Source organism: Chiloscyllium punctatum, chromosome 32 (genome assembly GCF_047496795.1).
Source record: "Chiloscyllium punctatum isolate Juve2018m chromosome 32, sChiPun1.3, whole genome shotgun sequence".
NCBI lineage: Eukaryota > Metazoa > Chordata > Chondrichthyes > Orectolobiformes > Hemiscylliidae > Chiloscyllium > Chiloscyllium punctatum.
The window spans coordinates 52,442,475-52,463,097 of record NC_092770.1 but is presented as its reverse complement, the minus strand read 5'-3'; the positions used below and the strand labels follow the sequence as shown (position 1 = coordinate 52,463,097).

Here is a 20,623-nt window from a genome sequence, read left to right as displayed (position 1 = left end):
GATTGTAAATGCATTGAGCAGTAATTTAAAATAAAGAACAATGACAGTCTCCAAAACTCAGATCTAAAACAAGCTCTGATTTTCTGTTCCAAGGAGTGAATGATTGAAATATATTCTAATACCCGATTGTATCGGTCATTAAGTGCAAGCAAACAACAGTAACTTACATCATCAAAACTTCTCAATACCTTCTTTAGTGCAGGGTATCTCTCCTGTAAGTATTTATGTAGCTTCCGTAAAATGTCTCTATTTTTGTTGTTATCAATTATCTTTCCAACAGGATCTACACTGTGACAGAAGAAACATCAATGCTCGAATTGATATAAATGTATGTTGAAAACTGAAGACAAAGTAATAAACCAAGAATTTGCTTGAATATTTCAAACAATATTTTAAACTAAGAAATCAGCACAACAAGCACCAGCCTTTCGAACAATTACTTTATTCAACAGAAAATAATATAATAACAATATTTTAAAAATAAAAATCAATTAAACGTGGAAAAAAATTACAAACTTACTGAAACTTTGTTTCATGATTTTCTGATTTACAAGGAGCTGACTTTGGAGCATCTGTAATACCAGGCATGGTTTCGTCCTGCAAGGAGCTACACAAAATTTAACGTTAAATCTGTTTTCTCTCCACAGATGCTGCCAGACCTGCTGAGTTTCTCTGGCGATTTCTGTTTTTGTTTTGTCTCAGATCTCCACCATCCACAGTTCTTTTATTTTAAATGAAAGTTATCTTATGTATGACACTTTTGAGGGCAGCAAATTGAGAAAACGCTCATCCTCCGACGCAAACATAACACAGGCTATGATGGCATTAGGTAATTCTGCCTTCAAGATTAAGGAAGGCGAGTGGCTGCAGAAATCAGAAACCCATCTACCATTTTAAAATCAATGAACAAGTCCGAGGATTAGCTACTGAGCAAGTGTGTGGAGCTGTGTCACAATGATACCAAATCACATGGTATTGGAGCCAGAATTTGTAGGGTTACATCAATTCCATGTGTAATGTTTAATTAAGCCTGTTAATGGTCATTCTGATTAATGTAAACCTGGTAGCAGCAGCTTTTAAAAGACTGATGAACCAGATGCGTGTGGTGAGAGGTGGAGCCCAGAAACAGCACATTGCAAAGAGTGAAAAACAAGGTCAGCCCAGAACTCCAGCCCTAGAAACAGATGGAAAATCTGAAGAGAAACTCAGTAATGATAGGAATCACGGATTGATAGACTTGTAGTCCCACCCAGGCACTGAATCACAAAGATGCAAAGACCACACAAAGATATTCTGGCCTACTATCCATTGTCTCCAAGTTTACCCTACCCTTTCATATCTCTCTTTCTGAGCTCTATCTCCACCTATCCACCCAGCACTCCCCTTCTGCTCCCCCCTTCTACCTCCTCCCCGCACTGCAGCTTCAGCATAAATACCAGTTTTTCCGAGCTGCTAACAATTCTGATTAAGAGGCACTGGAATCAAAACATTAACTGTGCTCTCTTCCCAAAGATGCTGCCAGACCTGCTAAATTTCTCCAGCAAGTTTGCCTTTTGTTTCATTACTGACAGTGATACACTTTACTTTCTGATCAAATTCCAGAAATATTCTTAACTGCAAGTAGTTGCCAAATCACTCCAAACCAAGAATGCTGTTGCAATGAGGTTCATTTGATCTGCTAAGAACACTGTTGTGGCTGTCAGGTCACAGTGGCCACTGATTGTCCAATGGAGGAGTTACCCATCCATGATCATAGCCAAGCATTTTTCAAATTAAAGATTTTCACCTTACCTTCAGAGGCTGCTTCAATTGTGAAGTTTCTCTCTACCACTGTAGCCCTCTGATAATGGGTTGCCCATGTGTTTCTTATTTGCCCGACACATCGAGGGTGAGAACGCCTATATGAACCCACTTTTATGGTTCACAATATTAAAAATCCTACCCAAATAATTTACCAGCATATTTAAATGCCAGTCCAATGCAAAATGGTCAAAATGTTGTCAAATGCTACCATAAATTCAAATATTCTAGGTGCTGGACAAAAATATGTGAATCATCTTTGCTACAACCCATCTTATTCACACAAAACCATAATCTTGTTCAATTCTTTTACAAATTTTCTCAAATGCATCAAGCAAACTAAAACTAGCATAGTGTAGTCAAGAAAAGTTGCAAAATTGTAAAGCAACTTGATATTACAATTATTTTCTACTACCTTTAGAAACAAGCAACTGGCATTTAACTGGCATTAGCTATTACAGGAAAAATAGCAATCAATAATCTTACAATCCTAAAGTCTTGTCACTGTGCTGCGTTGGGATGGCCCATCTATTCTCCATAGCCGTTGATTCTGTCAAACTGAGTAAAAATGGTTTCCATGCTATTTTGCCAGTAGGTTTAATATTGAACCTGAAACAAAAGACAAAATGCACAACAACAAAAGGAAATCTTGAATTTAAACTCATTTAAACTATCGATTCTACAAATCATATAAATTAGGCACCTCAAGGATTTTACCTCAACCATATACTTTCTTGTAGCAACATATACAGATGAAATATGTATTGTTTTAAAATAATCAAGTAAAACATTTGGAATATTTGTTTAACTATACCATCTGAATTCTTCAAGTAGGACTCAATCAAATTCCACAAGTAACTCACCTATTGCTCTAAAAGTACATGTAATGATACCTTGTTGATTATTAAACCAGTTTATTTTTGGAAGAAGTCATTTTAGGGCTAGGTGAAACAGTTAGATGGGAATGATAGACTACTGTTTGTCCTTCTCTGTGTCAAGACATCATTGGTCAGGCAGCATGTGGTGTCTATTAACATCCTTCAAGTTTTCATAACTGGTGAATATCAAAGTCTTTTTGGAGCCACAAAACAATATGCGACTTTATTTTCACAATCAATTAATTCAATTATATTAATCAATGTATTTTAGTTAATTATCTGTACACCTTTGAAAAAGGGTTCATTTGATAAATTCAGCCAAATGACCATATCAAAGTAGGTAAGTATAATAAAATTTTTAAATATATTACTATAATTTGGAAACTTAGATTCTAAAGCAGAGGTAAACAGACTTTGTTACTCAGTTTTATAAAGGTAATTTTTTTTGAAAAGTCAGAAACCTTTTCATAGCTGTATGTCAAAGCAGTTTTTTCCAAGATATCATGTGACTTAAGCTAAATGAAGAGATAAGCTACCTGGGGAGATAATTGTTTGAAATGTACTTATTTAAGATTTATCAGCCAGAGCTTGATAGGGGCCACAAACATTCCTTGTTCAGGAAATTTAGTTTTGGCTCTGTCCAATCAAGTACATGTGGGGAAAAACCCCTGAGTTTTCATTTAGAGTACAGTGAGTTAATTTGTGTCTGTCTCAGGATCGACAGTAAATGAACAGATTACATCTGGCAAATGTGCAGAAATTTTACAAAAAGAGATGTTTGTAACCTCAGTATTTAGGTAGGATATTAAGTGAAGACAGAAGTGATACTTCATTGGGGTTGAGTGTGTGTAAAAGATATTGCTGAGGAAAAGGGCTGAATGTTTTACTATGGTGTTTATAAGATCTTTCCAAATTGTCTTGTATATATATAGTTCTATTTTACGTAATAAATTTATGGCTAAAAAGCACACTGGCAGCCTCTTGTAAATGTATTCTGGGACTGACCACTATGGCAGCCAAATTGAAAAACTAAAACTTCTGATCTATTAAGCCAGGTTTCACCCTGGGATCTGATTTGTCTAGTATTACCACAACACAAGTGGGTTCAAGCTAATCCAGACTAAGAATGAAAACTTACATTGTTAATTCACTGCAAGCATCATTGAGAGACTGATCAGTCTAATTGCAAATGAGCATGAATCCAGGAACAAAAATGAGAAGTCTGAATTTAGCAAAAATCATCAGAAGCAAGACAAGCAAGAAACCCACTTGATTATGTTAGTAATAGTCCCAGATCTAGACTATTAATGCCTAGGCATTATCTCCATACTGGAATACAACTGGGAGCAGATTTTATGCATTAACAGGCTGTCGCCAGCAATGCCAAACACAATGGTACATCTGGAGAGGGTTGAAAGGGTCACTAGGTGAACAGTCAAATTGTACTATCCATGCTACTCTCCTGTCTTGGTTCATTTATCAGGAATGCAGTCAGAGATTGCATTTGATGCTCCTCTAATGTGTGTGTCTGTGTGAGAGAGACCATATTATCTATGACAATAGCCATCTAATTCCATCAGAGTACACACTGTCGTTCACTGCAGCTATTCTGCACCCACTGACTCACATTACATCCATATCAGAAAAGTACTATTTTATGACTCACTCAGGTAATTAATTTCAAGAAAAAAATGTCACAGTGAGAGTCTTAGAGATTCACAGCACAGAAAAAGGCTCTTCAGCCCATCGAGTCTGTGCTGGAAACCACCTCCAGTAGGTTCTAAATCTAATTCCATTTTCCAGCACTTAGCCTATAGCCTTGTATGCCTCCCCATCACAAGTGTACAACTAAACACTTCTTAAATGTTATGAGTGTTTCTGGCTTGATACACCGCCCATTCTGGCAGTGTGTTCTAGATTCCCCACCCTCATGATGAATGCATTTTTCATGCCCACTCTAAACCTCCTATCTTAAATCAATGCCCCTTGGTCAATGAATCCTTCTCCAAGGGAAAGGTTTCTTCCAGTCTAATCCTCCCATAATTTCATGCATCTCAATCTGTTCTCCCCTCAGTCTCCTCTGCTCCAAGGAAAATAACTCCAGTCTATCTGATCTCTCTCCTCCCAACTAAAACACTCCATCCTAGGCAACACTCATGTAAATCTCCTCTGTACTCTCCCGAATGCAATCACATCATTCTTATAATATGGATTCCAGAACTGCAGATGATACTCTAACCAACCTTTATTCAGTTCCAGTATAATGTCCCTGCCCTTAAATTCGAAGCCTTAGCTAATAAAGGCAAATATTCCATATGTATTCTTAACCACTTTATCTATTTATCCCGCTACCTTAAGGGACCAATGGGCATGAACACCAAAATCCCTCTGATCCTTGGTGCTTCCGAGGGTCCTACCATTTATTGTGTAATGGTGGATGAATAATAGTTATTGATAAGAAGGACTTTGTTTTGAGAAAAAGTAGTAATTGATGGTACAATGGTTTCACTTACAGCAACATTAAAGCTAGGATTGAAAATATAAGTCAGGTGGGATCAAAACTAATGCTGTGAATGACAAGTATGAAGGTATGATTACGTACAGCATAATCGTAAATGATATTGTATTTGGACTAGTGCTTTCTTTGATGTTTCTCAGTAAAGCATTCTCCCCATAACTGGGGAGATTTCAGCCATTAATTTGGCTTTACAAAGGTATCATAATTCTTTTGCAATGTTTTACAGAACGTTATAGTAAAGACAAAGTGAAAAAAATCAAAATCAAGACCAACAAAAATGCTTAGAATCCTCATAAAACATTTCTAAACATAATCAAAATAAAATTTAAGGCATGTTCCCCCTCATCTCACCTATCCATCAGGCCATCAAAGATTTCATTGCTCAGAGGAAACACAAAATTGTTGAAAATTGCTTTGAGGTCTTCCACTGAGATTAAACCACTTTTGGTCTCATCAAAAGCTGCAAATGCCTGCAACAAACCCTGATAGTTGGTTCGCACCTGGGAATAGAAGAGGAGCAGGCTGCTAACTCTACTTTTTAAAATCAAACAACATCACAAACATTTAAAACTAGACATGGAAACTGGTGGGCATTGAGCACAACAACAAAAGAAATAAGAGGAGTAGTCTGTACAGGCTGTCATTCAACAAGATCACGTTAGATCTTTGAACTCAATTCCACTTCCCTACCAAATTTTCCCCAGAGTACAAATATCTATCAGCTTTGAATGTACTCGGCAATTGAGCATCCTAGCCCAATGTGGCAGAAAATTCCAAAGATATAGGTAACAAATTCTTCCTTATCTCAGATTTAAACAATAACAAAGAATGGTTAGCGCATAAAATAAAGTCTGTCTTCAACACTGCACCCTAGACATATCCTCCTTCACACTGTCTTTCATATTTCCTGAAGATGACTTGTACTGAGAGAGTTGTCACTTATGCCACTTACCCTCCGGTCCTCGGAGTACTTTAACAAAAGTTGCACTGGGAGCATTAGCAAGTTATCAAATATGCAGCAACACACTCAAATCTCTCTCAATGTATCTACAAATTCACACTTTCAGATTATTTCAAAACAAATGAGGGGACCAAATTTTACTGAAAATCAGCTGTCAATTTCAGGATGTTATGTTTCACAAGGATTTACCTCAAGTTATTTCACACAATTCTTGCTGCTCATCCCAATAAGTACGGACAATGCCTCTACAGAATCGCACTCAAGTCATCGTGAGTTCAGCAGTGGCGGATGTGCTTTCTGCTTTAGGACCTTCTAGGATTTGCATCTCCAAATGCACATCAGATGCTGCCAGCCAGGAATAGCCCTTTAAAGCAGATGTAGTGGGACAGAAATGGAAAAGAAAATCTTCTGACAGCACATAAGTGGCACAAGTGACACTTATTTGGAAACAGAAGCACACATTCGTAAATGTATGACCTCTTTACACAATCACCCGATTGACCAACCATCATGTAATTACAACTACAAGCATAGAGCTAGAGGAGATGCCTGTCCTTAGTATCATTCCATGATGGAATCCTGTCTAAAGGAGTGCTACTCTTTATCTCACAACCATCATAGCTTTAAATCATGTCATTTTTGAATGTCGATAAATCACGCTTTGTAAAACCTTTAAACAATTGTTACTGGTAATCAACAAGAAAAGCAAAGGAATAACGAACAAAAAAAGTTGTATCTGCTTCTGGGACTAAACAGGACTGTTCGCCTTTTGAACAAGAACAAATTCACAATCACTGAATGGTGACATCACTCAACTTAGATCTGTTTGAGGTGAATATTTATTAAGTGCTGTCTAGCCTGTCATGCCCGATGCTGCTTCATTCTGTCATGGTGAAGGTGATGTTCCTCCTGTTCAATTACCTCATTCTTCTTCCTCTCCAGCTGTTCGGTATCCATTATACCCCCTCTTTGCCTTCATCAGTTCTGCACAGCGCAGCATACAAGGCTTTTCCAGTACACTGTCTTTCACCCTTACACCTGCTCCACAATGGCTCTGCTGGAAGAATTGACTACACTATATCTGCAAAGAGCCTCATTTGGGGGGCTGCATAATAGAGTCATCAGCTCTGGGTGTGGAAGGTAGTCTTGATCTCAGAGTAGTCATCCAACCCTTGAAATGGAGGAGCAACTGGTAGTTCTCAAGGCAGCTTCCAGAGTAGCTAAGGCAGATATCTAAAAACAATTATCACAGAAGACCTGTACATTGACCAAGTGAAACATTTTCTATTGAAGTCGGCTGCATAACAATAAACCTCTCTCAATACAATGCATATACAATTTACAGTGCCTTACACTTGGAGAAAGCCAACTATGTTGGCTTACTGCAGAGAACAGAGAGACAGGATCTAAGCTGGTAGAGATTTGACCACTTCTCTGCATTTGGCTCCCAGCCCTAAATTGTCCATTTGCCTTCCAATCAATCACAGTTGTTGGCAGGAAAAGGCCTCTGTAATGGAAAACTGATAGAGCAACCATAATCTCAGTCATAACCCAACCAACATCTTGTCACCAACCAAAACTCCATCAATACAGAAGACCTTGGTTCCAGTTCGTCTGCAACTTTAATTTTCTATACTGCTTCTTCCTGCAGCTGTTTAAATTATGCTTGCCATAAGTGTCAGGTTATTTGTTTTCTAAAACATATAGCAATCCTGGAAAACATTGATGGAATCACAGTCATACAGCATGGTAACAGACCCTTCCAACAAACTCATTCATGCAGACCAGCTTTCCTAAACTGAACTAGTCTCATTTATCTGCATTTAGCCCTTATGCCTCTCAATGTTGCCTCTTCATTTACCTATTCAAATGTCTTTTAAATGGTGTAATTGTACCCACCTCTACCACTTCCTCTGGCAGTTCATTCCACATATAAACCACTCTGTGTGTGAAAGGGTTACCCTTTAGGTCCCTTTTAAATCTTTCCCCTCTTACCTTAAATCAATTCCCTCTAGTTTTGAACTCCTCTATCCTGGGGAAAAAGACCCTGCCTATTCACCTTATCTATGCTCCTCATGAGTTTATATATCTCTCCAAGGTCACCCCTCAGCCTTCTATGGGGAAAAGGTCCCTGGGCTTTTCCAGCCTTGCCTTAAAAGTGAAAACTTCCAGTCTCCATAGCATCCTCGTAAATTTGTGTTACACACTTTCCAGTTTAATAACATCCTTCCTATAGCAGATTCTAAAACAGTTCCTTCTCACTTCAGTTCACAATTTTAAAAAGCATGGAACAAAAAAAAATGCACAGATTTTACAACAATTCAAAGGTGAGTGGAAACCAGATTAGTGTCCCTTATGGCCTGTATGATCTTGATGGTCTTTGTCAATGTGACCCACAAGTGACTCTGGCTTTCTGTATCTGCATCTTTACTGCAAACATTAAATATGAATGTTCCACATAGCATACATACTCAAAACACTACCGACACTATAACTGGCAAACAAGAATTAAAGTTCCCTCACTTAGAGGATGGTCAATCTTATAAACTTTACTGATTGTTTTTACTTCTATTTCTAAAGACACTGAGATGACATCACTTGTTTTGAGAGTTATAATTTCCTTTTGAGTTTATGCACAACGTGACTATGAGTCACTCTTCCTTGGTCTTCACTACAGAGCATTGACAGTAAACCTAGTTGTAATTCTAATTCAGATATTCTCCTTTGTAAATTGGAATAGTAAATTCTGGCAAGGTAAACACCAGGGACTGATTTCAAAGGTGAAATCTAACCTCATGTGTTAAAAAGTAAATAAATGATAAAGGTGTGTTAAGATAATGGAAAATGATCCAACACAAAATAGTAAATCCAAAATATGATACACAAACCAGAAGCTAAGCAAGTTATATTTCTTTCTGCCATGTATGTTGATTTGTTTCCCATATTCCATCCGAAAATCTGATTTTATTTTTAGTTTCCACATATTAACATCAATACAAACATCCACCATACTACAGTATCAGCACAGTGGCTGAGCTTAAAGATATCTTAAAGCTTTATAACAGTCATACTCATAGTCAGTTACAAGTTGCTGGTACTTGCTACACTGATACAGAACTGGATTTTGCAGTTGGGTAGACTTGACAGACTTTTGAAAATGACAACTGGAATCCATTCCCAATGCCCCAGTTTTCATCAAGGCAGGAGAACAGTGTGTGCTGGTGCAGGTTCTAAATCCACACTTTGCAGTCCCAACCTGGTCAGTTTCAGTGCAGGGATTGGTATCACTTGCTTTGCCGAATTATCATGGGGTCAGGCCCAGCTTTTCAACAAATAGCAAATAGTGACCCTTCGAGGGGTGGCAAAACAGAGTCTGGATGAGTGAACCTTTTGAAAGGACCATGGAATTTGGTTGAGGGAGTTGTTGGCACGAAAGATATGAGAAGCCATCGGGCTGTGTGGGAGCATGAGATTGCACAGAGAGGGCAAGGTAACATGTGGGGTAGTGAAGTGCAAGGGCTGGAGAGCTGACTTCTCTTTTACTGCTTTTATTACAAAGGAACAAAGTCCAATGCACTAGAGTAGGATTTTAAGTTATCTCTGTACCTGCCAGTAATTGTGCCTCTGAACATCTCCTGAGAGTGGTGTGCCCAACACCAGTATGCGTCCTCCCCTCCAAAATGAAAACCTCACCTTAACAGGCACTTTCTCTCATGTGTGTGTGGCAAGATGGCCACACCCAAAATGTTTGAAGTTAAACTCAAATTCAGCTACTTGCTAGGTTTATTAAAACATATCAGAATAGATACACAAATGTACCTTTTTTCGTAAAGCCAAATCAATTTCTTCCATGGATAATCTTTCTAAGTTTATGGCAGACTCTTCCATCATTGGTCGATGAAAACCTGGCTGTTTCTCTTGCTCTCGAGGAGAAGCTTCCCAGTTCATTGCTTTGTGAAATCATAGTTCAACAAACATAAATTTTTGATGTAATTATTTGCTGATCTCCTTTTTACTGTCAAACATGAGTCAATTTTGTGTTCTTCACATGAAGGATAAACAATATGAAATGACATGACCAAATTTCTCTGCATTTAGCATCAGCAGTTCCCATTTTCTCAGAAAAACCCTGGTATATTGGTCTTTGGCCAGCTTCATGTCTTCCCCATCTGCAAACGTCAGCTATTCCAAATCTTTGCCGTCCATATCCAAACCCACACTAATTCCAGTTCATCAACATCTGTGCTATCTGACTTACACTAACACCTGGCCCACAAAGTGTCCATTTTAGAATTTTCATTCTACGCCTCACACAACTTTGATAATCTCCTCCAGCTCTACAACACTCTGAAACCTCTGCACTCATCCAACTTTCTGTAGGTACTACTTCCTTTGCCCCATCACTCCTGATCATACCTGGAACCGTCCATCTCTAAGCTCTGGAGTTATTTCCCCAAATCCCTGGATTTCTCTTTCTGCTGTGAAATTGAGCCTTAAAGGTTACCTCTTTGATCAAGCTTTTAGTTATCCACCCTAATCCTTTTTTTTTGCCTCAATGTCATTTTTCCTCCTGTAAAAAGCCTTGTGATATTTTACCAAATTTAAAATGTCATATAGGTGTTAGTATAAGCCAACTTAAACATTTTCCTTTAGCTTCTTCCCAGAGGTGACAGCTTACACTTTTGTATGTATTCATGGACAGCAGCTCCATCACTTTACTATCAAGAACTATTCAAATTTTCTTTTTCTAAATAAACAGAAATGCAGTCATGTCAAAGGAACAGTCATAATACTTTTATGTAGATTAAATCCTTGTAAAGGTTTCCTGGATTGTCTCTCTATCCTATCAAAATCTTTCCCAAAGACTTTCTCATTTACATAGTATTTCTTAACTAAACTCTTGGAGCATATTTGAATGATCCTTTTAGCAAACCAGTCTTGTACAAAATCAAAAATGGGATCAGAAAGAGCATGTTGACACATGGGATATAGGAGACAAATATAAAATCAACATAATAAGATACAACAACAACTACGGATGCTGAAGATCCGAAACAAACAAAAACGGAAAGTGCTGGAGAAACTCAGAAGGGTGTTTTGAGAAGGTTTGTAGCTCAGGTTGAGGTTCAGGTTGTAAGTTTACTCGCTGAGCTGGTAGGTTTGTTTTCAGACATTTTGTCACCATGCTTGCTAACATCATGAGTGAGCCTCTGTTGAAGCGCTGGTATTCTGTCCCACATCCTATTTATGTGTCTTGGTCTGTTAAGGTAGGTGATATAATTTTCGGTTCTTTTTCTCAGAGGTTGGTAAATGGGGTCCAGATCGATGTGTTTATTGATGGAGTTTCGATTCAAAAGCCAGGCCTCTCGGAATTCCTGTGCATTTTTCTGTTTAGCCTGTCCTTGGATGGATGTGTGTCCCAGTCACAGTGGTGTCCTTCTTCATCTGTGTGTAAGAATACTAGTGATAGCTGGTCATGTCTTTTGGTGGCTAATTGGTGCTTATATATCCTGTTGACTAGTTTTCGGTCTGTCTGTCTGATATCATGTTTGTTACAGTCTTTGCAGGGCATTTTGTATATGGCATTCAATTTTCTGGTTGTTGGTACAGAGTCCTTTAGGTTCATCAGTAGCTGTTTCAGTCTGTTGGTAGATTTGTGGGCTACCATAATGCCAAGAGGTCGAAGCAGTCCAGTAGACATCTCAGAGCTGTCTTTGATGTATGCTAATGTGGCTAGAGTCTCTGAGTGTTGATTGGGTTTGTTGTTTAAGAATCGGCTGACTGTTTATCGGGTACCCGGTTATTCTTGGATACACTGTATAGGTATTTTTCTTCTGCTGCTCATAGTTCCTGGGTGCTACAGTGTGTTGTGGCCCATTTAAATAAATGTCCTGATGCATTTGTGGGTGTTGGGATGATTGATCCTGTAGTTGAATGTTTGCTGTGTGTGTGTTGCTGGTCTGAAGTTCTCGATTGACTGTTTGTTCCACTTTGACATCTAGCAAGGGGAATCTGTTCCTCTTGCTCTTTGGTGAAATTAATGCCAGTAAGCATGTTGTTAATGATATTGTAGGTTTCCTATAATTTGTTCAATTTCATGATGACAAAGGTGTCGTCCACATAGTGGACCAAATTTTGGTTGATTGTGGAGAGGACTGTTTTTTCTAGTTTCTGCATCATAGCTTGTACTAAGAATCCTGATATTGGTGATCTCATGGGTGTTCCATTGATTTGTTTGTAGGTCTTGTCATTGAAGGTGAAGTAGGTAGTAAGGCACAGATCTACCAGCTTGAGGATGCTGTCCTTGCTGATGGGGTTGGTGCTGTCTGGTGTTTGTGTCCTTGGTTCGTCTAGTAGTGAGGTAAGTGTTTCTTTGGCCAATTGATGCTAATTGATGTGAATAGAGCAGTTATGTCGAAGGAGACCATGACTTTGTCCTCTTCTATCTTGGTGTCTTTGATGATGTTCAGGAATTCTTGGGTAGAGCAGATGGAGTAGCATGAGTCTTCTACCAGGTATTTCAGTTTACGGTGAAGTTCTTTTGCCAGTCTGTATGATGGTGTGCCGGGAAGTGAGACTATGGCTCTCAGGAGGCCCCCTGGTTTGGGTGCCTTAGATAATCTGTAGAAATGGGGTGTTTTAGATCCATTAGGTTTAATTCTTTGGAGATCTATCTTGTTAATTTCACCTGATTTGTGGAGATTCTTCAGTTATGCTGTGATATAGTTTTCTAGCTGCAGAGTTGGGTCCATTGCCACCTCTGTTAGTAGTTGTCAGTATCTGCAAGTAGTGAGTTCACCTTTTCAAAGTACTGTTCTGTTTCGGATGACAGCCATGAGCCCTTTGTCTGCCAGTAGGATGACAATATTTCTGTCTTTTTTGAGTCATTCTAGGACTTTCCTTTGCTGTGTGTTGAGGGTGTTCCCTTCTTTCTTCCTGCTCAGTATTGGTGCTACTCTCTGTCTGATTGTCTGCTGGATTTCTTCTGTGAATGCATCGTCTTTCAGGGTTGATTCCAATGCTGCTAGGAAGTCCTTTTTGTCTGCATCTCTGTAGTTGTAGTTCATTCCGGTTACTAGGACAGCTTTTTCTGTGTCTGCTCATGGTCGGTCTGATAGGTTCTTAATCCAAACTTCTGAATTGTCGGTGTTGTTCTTTTGTGTGAGATTGACCAATTTTCCTTGTAGGGATAGTTTATTTTTTGTCTTGGTCTGCTGTTGTTTGATGCTAATGGCTTGTTCTAATAGGTTTGTCCATTCCTGGTCAGTCACGTTGGTGTAGAAACATTTTTGGCACAAAGTTCCCTGTTCATAAAAATATCTATACAGTGTATTCAAGAACAACAGGTACCTGATAAACATAGTCCGTCGATTCTTCAACAAACCCAAACAAGAAGACAACACGCCCAGAGATTCTAGCCACACTCCTTATATCAAAGACATCTCGGAGATGACTACCAGACTACTCTGACCTTTTAGCATCATGGTAGCCCACAAACAGCTACTGATGAACCGAAAGGACCCTGCATCAACAACCAGCAAATCAAATGTCACATACAAAATACCCTGCAAAGACTGTAACACTATATTAGACAGACAGGCAGAAAACTAGCCACCAAAAGACATGACCAGCTATCACTAGCATCCTTACACACAGATGAAGAAGGACACCAGCTCGATTGGGACAACACATCCATCCTAGGACAGGCTAAACAGAGAAATGCATGGGAATTCCTAGAGGCCTGGCATTCAAATCGGAACTCCATCAATGAACACATCAATTTGGGCCCCACTTACCAAACTCGGAGAAAAAGAACCGAAAATGATATCACCCTCTTTAAAAGACCAAGACACATAAATAGAAAGTGGAACACAACACCAGCACTTCACTTGGAGGCTCACTGATGATGTTACCTAGCATAGTGATGAAACGTCTGAGAACAAACCTACCAGCTCAGCAAGCAAACTTACAACCTGAAACTCAACTACAAATCATAATCTAGACATTCCTTAATAACATAACATTTCTAGGAAGCCTCAGCCAAGGATTCTCTGTAGCCAGCACCTGGATGTAAAACTAATCAAGCCCATCTCACCTCAGCCCTTCTAGGACTGAAACTCTAGTCCATGCCTTACGTTAATACTATATTTGATTATTCCAAATCAACTTTGGCTATCTTGCCAATTGCTAGCCTTCGTGAACTTGAGGCTGTCCAAAACTCTGCTGCCTACTTCTGAACTTGCACCATATTTTATTTGCCAATGTGCTTTGTCTTTTCTATGGGCAGAACCTTGTTGATGCAGCTGGAGAGCTGACAAGATAACCAAGCCATCTCTTCCTGGAAGTATATGACAATCAGGGAGTGATGAGGCTACCAGCGGGGATTTCCCTGGAATCACGAGTCTGGAGGTGGAAGTCCTGTGTGGTGAAAGCTGTCTCATGTTCAGTAGCATCTCAAAGGGAGGCTGTGGTTTCTGCGAGATAATTTTCAGGACCACAAAGGATCCAGGACTGATGTAAGTGATACATGGGAGTGGAGGTATGTGGTTTCTCAGGTTGTGGGTAACAGAGCGAGCTGTTTCCAGTGGTACTCTTCCCACCATAAGTCCTGTCATTTGATCATGTACAGATTGACTTTGATCCCTAATTGGGCCCTAAAGGACCTCATTGGCAATACAGCAGGAAGGCTAAGCATATGCCCTGTAGCCAGGGGAGATGAGAAAGCACCGGGGGATTGGACATGCCAACACCCTGCCTAATTATGTTTCTTTCTTGCCTCCAAGCATGTTCGGTCCAGGTGCCAAAGCTTCTGCCATTATTTTCAATTTCCTCCATGGTATCAATCCTCCCCCTCTCTGTAGTATCTTCCAGTGCCAGAGCCTTCAGATATCATTGTGATTTTACAATTTTGTTCCCTTGAGCATCTTCATTTTTCTTGTTCTTCTTGGCATCTCAGCTACCAGCTCTCAACTGTGAAACTCCCTTTGTAAACTTTGCCACCCCACTCTCTCTTTCCTTCCTACTTTGAGAGTCATTAAAACCATCTTTTTGGTTAAGGCTATTGCCATCAGCATTAATAACTGCTTGCACTGTTTACTGGTGTCAAATTTTATTTGATAATGTTGCTGTGAGGCACCTTGGGAAGTTATATTATACTAGTTCGTGGTATACATACAATTTGTTGGTAAGTCAGCTCTTCTATAACGTGATGGTTGCGTTCTTGTGCAACACCGTGTTATAGAAAAATCACACTTTAGAAACTGTGCTTAAAGTGCTAGCGATGTCAGCGCGTTACAGCCAGCACACATTTTAAAGCTTCGCACTTTAGAAATAAACAGTGTCCCCGATTCGTCAATCACGTTAGAGCGAATTCACGTTGATGAAATGCACATTATAACAGAACGACCTGTGTATAGGGAGATCACGGGTTCGTATGTATAATCCATTTTTATTCATACTTAGTCTGGTGAGTTACCAGGCATCATCAGAACACATCAATGATAAAGCTTCCAATAGCTTTTCTGGAGTTGTGCTCTCAATAGGATTTTCACAGTCATCTGCCAAAACTTGGGCAAATTACAAATGTACATGATTGCTAACTTAAGTGAACATCACTATTAGTTTGAGTTCCTACCTTGTGCCACACTTTCTGAAACATGTTTCTTATAGGGTTCAACATAAATGCCCAGTTTTTGTAGGAATTCCTTGTAATTCACTGTTCCAGTTCTGGACAGTTGATGTCGAGAACAAAGCCTGATGGAAATAAATAGCTTGATCAGAGAAATTAACCAAAAATAATAATTGAGCAGAACTTAGCTGTAGCAATGGGACATTGCATTCCTGTTACTTCTTCCGAAGTGAACTACCTCACACTTTGGAACCCAACCAACGAATCGAACAACCAATGACAGTCCCACAGCACCATTCCAGAGGAGACTCAATGACATTTCAGTGCGATAAAGGCAAAACGCTGTGGATACTGGACATCTGAAACAAACACAGAGAATGGTGGCAAAACACAGCAGGTCAGGCAGCATCTGAGCAGAAGGAGACAGAGTGAACACTGAGTCCAGTACATCTATTAAAAGTATTTAAAAATACCTTTCTCCAACACCTTTCAGTTCTGAAGAAGAGTCATATCGGACTTGAAATGTTCATTCTATTTCTCTCTCCACAAATGTTGCCAGGTCTGCTGCGTTTCTCCAGCATTCTCTGTTATTATTTGGTATTTCAGTGCAATCAGATATTTGCATGGACAGCATCAGGCCTCCCATGAAACAAAAGCTCTGGAAATCTTGCTCCCAAAAGCTTTCAAACAAACAATCAGAGGCCTCTGACAGTCCAGCAACAGCAGGAACAATGGCCATGGTAAGGGCCTAGACAGCAGATCCCATAGAACGTTACAGCGCAGTACAGGCCCTTCAGCCCTCGATGTTGCGCCAACCTGTGAAATTAATCTGATGCCCATCTAACCTACACCATTCCATTATTATCCATATGTATGTCCAATGTCCATTTAAATACCCTTAATGTTGGCGAGTCAACTACTGTCGCAGGCAGGCCATTCCATGCCCCTACTACTCTGAGTAAAGAATCTACCCCTGATATCTGTCCTAAATCTATCTCCCCCTCAATTTAAAGTTATGACCCCTCGTGTTAGCCTTCACTATCTGAGGAAAAAGGCTCTCACTATCCACCCTATCTAACCCTCTGAATATCTTATATGTCTCAATTAAGTCACCTCTCAACCTGCTTCTCTCTAATGAATACAGCCTTAGTTCCCTCAGCCTTTCCTCGTAAGACCTTCCTTCCATACCAGACAACATCGGAATAAATCTCCTCTGAACCCTTTCCAAAGCTTCCACATCCTTCCTATAATGCAGTGACCAGAACTGTACACAATACTGCAGGGTGCGGCTTTACCAGTGTCTTGTACAGCTGAAGCATGACCTCGTGGCTCTGAAGCTCAATTCCCCGACCAATAAACACCAACACACCATTCGTCTATCAATCTGGATGGCAACTTTTAGGGATCTATGCACCCGGACACTGAGATCTCTCTGTTCATCTACACTACCAAGAATTTTACCATTAGCCCAGTACTCTGCATTCCTGTTACTTCTTCCGAAGTGAATTACCTCACACTTTTCAGCATTAAAATCAATTTGTCACTTCTCAGCCCAGTTCTGCATCTTATCTATGTCCCTCTGCAACCCACAACATTCTTCAGCACTATCCACAACTCTGGCTACCTGAGTGTCATCCGCAAATTAACTAACCCATCCTTCTATGCCCACATCTAGATCATTTATGAAAATGACAAACAGCAGTGGCCCCAAAACAGATCCTTGCAGTATACCACTGGTAACTGAGCTCCAGGATGAACATTTCCCATCAACCACTACCCTGTCTTCTTTCAGCTAGCCAATTTCTGATTCAAACTGCTACATCACCTTCAATCCCGAAACTCTGTATTTTGTGCAATAGCCTACTGTGTGGCACCTTACCAAACGCCTTACTGAAGTCCATATACATCACATCAACTGCTTTATCTTCATCCACCTGTTTTGTCACCTTCTCAAAGAACTCAATAAGGTTAGTTAGGCATGACCTAGCCTTCACAAAACCGGGTTGACTATCCCTAATCAAATTATTTCTTTTCAGATGATTATAAATCCTATCTCTTATAACCTTTTCCAACACCTTATCCACAACTGAAGTAAGGCTCACTGGCCTATAAATACCAGGGTTGGCCCGACTCCCCTTCCTAAACAAGGGAACAACATTTGCTATCCTCCAGTCTTCTGGCACTACTCCTGTCGACAATGATGACATAAAGATCAACGCCAAAGGCTCTGCAATCTCCTCCCTGGCTTCCCAGAGAATCCCAGGATAAATCCCATCCTGCCCAGGGATCTTATCTATTTTAAGATCTTCCAAAATTGCTAAAACCTCCTCTTTGTCAACCGCAATCCCATCTAATCTTGTAGCCTGTATCTCCGAATTCTCACTAACATTGCCCTTTTCCAATGTGAATACTGACGAAAAGTATTCATTAAGTGCTTCTCCTATGTCCTCAGATTCTACACACAACTTCCCACTACTGTCTTTGATCAGCCCTAATCTTACTCTAATCATTCTTTTATTCCTGATATACCTATAGAAGGTCTTAGGGTTTTCCTTGATCCTATCCGCCAACAACTTCTCATGTCCCCTCCTGGCTCTTCTTAGCCATCTCTTTAGATCTTTTCTGGCTAATTTATAACTCTCAAGCCCCCTACCTAAGCCTTCACACTTCATCCTCACATAAGCCGCCTTCTTTCTCTTGACAAGAGCTTCAACTTCTTTAGTAAACCATGGCTCCCTCTCTCGACAGCTATCTCCCTGCCTGGTAGATATATATTTATCAAAAACCTGCAGTAGCTGTTCCTTGAATAAGCTCCACATTTCAAGTTTATCCATCCCCTGCAGTTTCCTTCCCCATCCTATGCATCCTAAATCTCATCTAATCACATCACAATTGCCTTTCCCCCAGTTATACCTCTTTCACTGAGGTATATATCTATCCCTGCCTATTGCTATTGTAAACATAACCAAATTGTGGTCATTACTGCCAAAGTGCTCACCTACCTCCAAATCTAACACCCGCCAGGTGAATTCCCATTTCCAAATCCAATATAGCATTGCCCCTTGTTGGCCTGTCTACATACTGTGTCAGAAAACCCTTCTGCACACATTTAACAAAAACTGACCAATCTAAACTACTTGAACTATAGTATTCCCAGTCAATATTGGGAAAGTTAAAGTTCCCCATAACAACTGCCCTGTTACTCTCGCTCCTATCGAGAATCATCTTTGCCATCCTTTCCCCTACATCCCTGGAATAATTCAGAGGCCTATAGAAAACTCCCAACAGGGTGCCCTCTCCTTTCCTGTTTCTAACCTCAGCCCAAACTACCTCAGTGGATGAGTCCTCTAATGTTATGTCAGCTACTGTAATACTACCCTTGATTAAAAATGCCACACACACACCTCCCTCCCCCAACCCCCTCCTTTTACCATCTTCTCTGTTCTTCCTAAACATCTAAATCCCAGAATCTGCAACAACCATTCCAATCCCTCCTGCAACCATGTCTCTGAACTGGCCACAACATCGAAATCCCAGGTACCAACCCATGCTGCAAGTTCACCCAACTTATTCTGGACGTTCCTGGCATTGAAGTACACACATTTCAAACCAACATATGATTGCCGGTGCCCTCTCTCAACCTTGTAAACCTATTGCTGACTTCACTACCCTCTACCTCCTATATACTGGAAGTACAATTCAGGTTCCCACACCACTGGTGCATTAATTTAAATCCCGCCTGAAGAGCATGAGCGAATACCCCCTCCCCCGGATATTGGTACCCCTCTGGTTCAGGTGAAGACCATCCTGTTTGTAGAGGTTCCACCTTCCCCAGAAAGAGCTCCAATTATCGAAGAATCCAAAACCCTCCCTCCAAAACCATCCTTGCGGCCACGTGTTCAGCTCCCCTCTCTCCCTGTTCTTCGCTTTATTAGCACGTGGCACAGGCAACAAACCCAACAACTCTGTTAGATCTAGCTCTAAGCTTCCATCCTAGCTCCCTGAATTTCTGCCTTAGACCCCCACCTTTCTTCTTACCTACGTTGTTAATGCCTGTGTGAACTAGGATTTTGGGGCTGCTCCCCCTCCCCCTCAAGGATCACAAAAACATGATCAGAGACAACATGAACCCTGGCACCTGGGCGGCAACACACCAATCTCTCTCATTCCCACAAAACCTCCTATCTGTCTGCTAACTATGGAGTCCCCAGTGACTCAAGCTTTGCTGCTCTTCCCCCTTCCCCTCTAAGCTGGATCCTTCAAAGTTAGAGAAGCGCATGGACAGAGGTTCTCTGAGATGGTGATTAAGGTTAGACTGGGGTAGGATATACACTGACCAGCAGATGGGAGAGGATGAACGAGCTGGAGAGCCTTGTTTAGGAGCAAGGGCCGATGGCGTTGGCTTGGTGGTTGAGGTTGCATCAGTCAAGGAGTGGGAGGATCTTTTGGGACAAATTTAACAGCAAGGACAAGGGTTAGCTTCCCATTACCATGTCCTTTAATTATAGACAAAGCACATCCCTAGATGCCGGGTTCCTTTGCCCATCGGTGAATAGCAGCAGCAGCACGTTGAGGTCTTTAAGGGATAACTTAAGGCTCTGCGTCGGCCTCAAGATGATAATGCTACCCAACAGCCTTCCTATCTATAATGAATCAAAGGGAAGTGGGAAGACAACAAACCTCTATCACACCTCTGGGAGGGCATTAAATTTCACCCCTTTGGATCAGTCATGGTTCAATGGTGTCACTCTCACTTCAAGTTAGAATGTTTTAGATTCATGTCCAGAAACCAGAGCATATAACCTAGCTTGACATTTCAGTGTAGTCGCCATAATGTA

At 40.4% G+C, this 20,623-nt stretch overlaps 1 protein-coding gene across 1 annotated transcript in view; it reads right to left on the bottom strand.

Moving 5' to 3' along the window:
- efcab6 (EF-hand calcium binding domain 6) overlaps positions 1–20,623 on the bottom strand; it is a 116,282-nt gene that overhangs the window by 83,764 nt on the left and 11,895 nt on the right. The window contains exons 7-12 of the mRNA XM_072552383.1: positions 15,792–15,910; positions 9,977–10,107; positions 5,548–5,696; positions 2,287–2,409; positions 521–607; positions 189–288 (exon numbers count right to left, since the gene is read on the bottom strand). Of these exons, the coding sequence (XP_072408484.1) occupies positions 189–288; positions 521–607; positions 2,287–2,409; positions 5,548–5,696; positions 9,977–10,107; positions 15,792–15,910 (709 nt within the window). The remainder of the gene's footprint in view (positions 1–188; positions 289–520; positions 608–2,286; positions 2,410–5,547; positions 5,697–9,976; positions 10,108–15,791; positions 15,911–20,623) is intronic.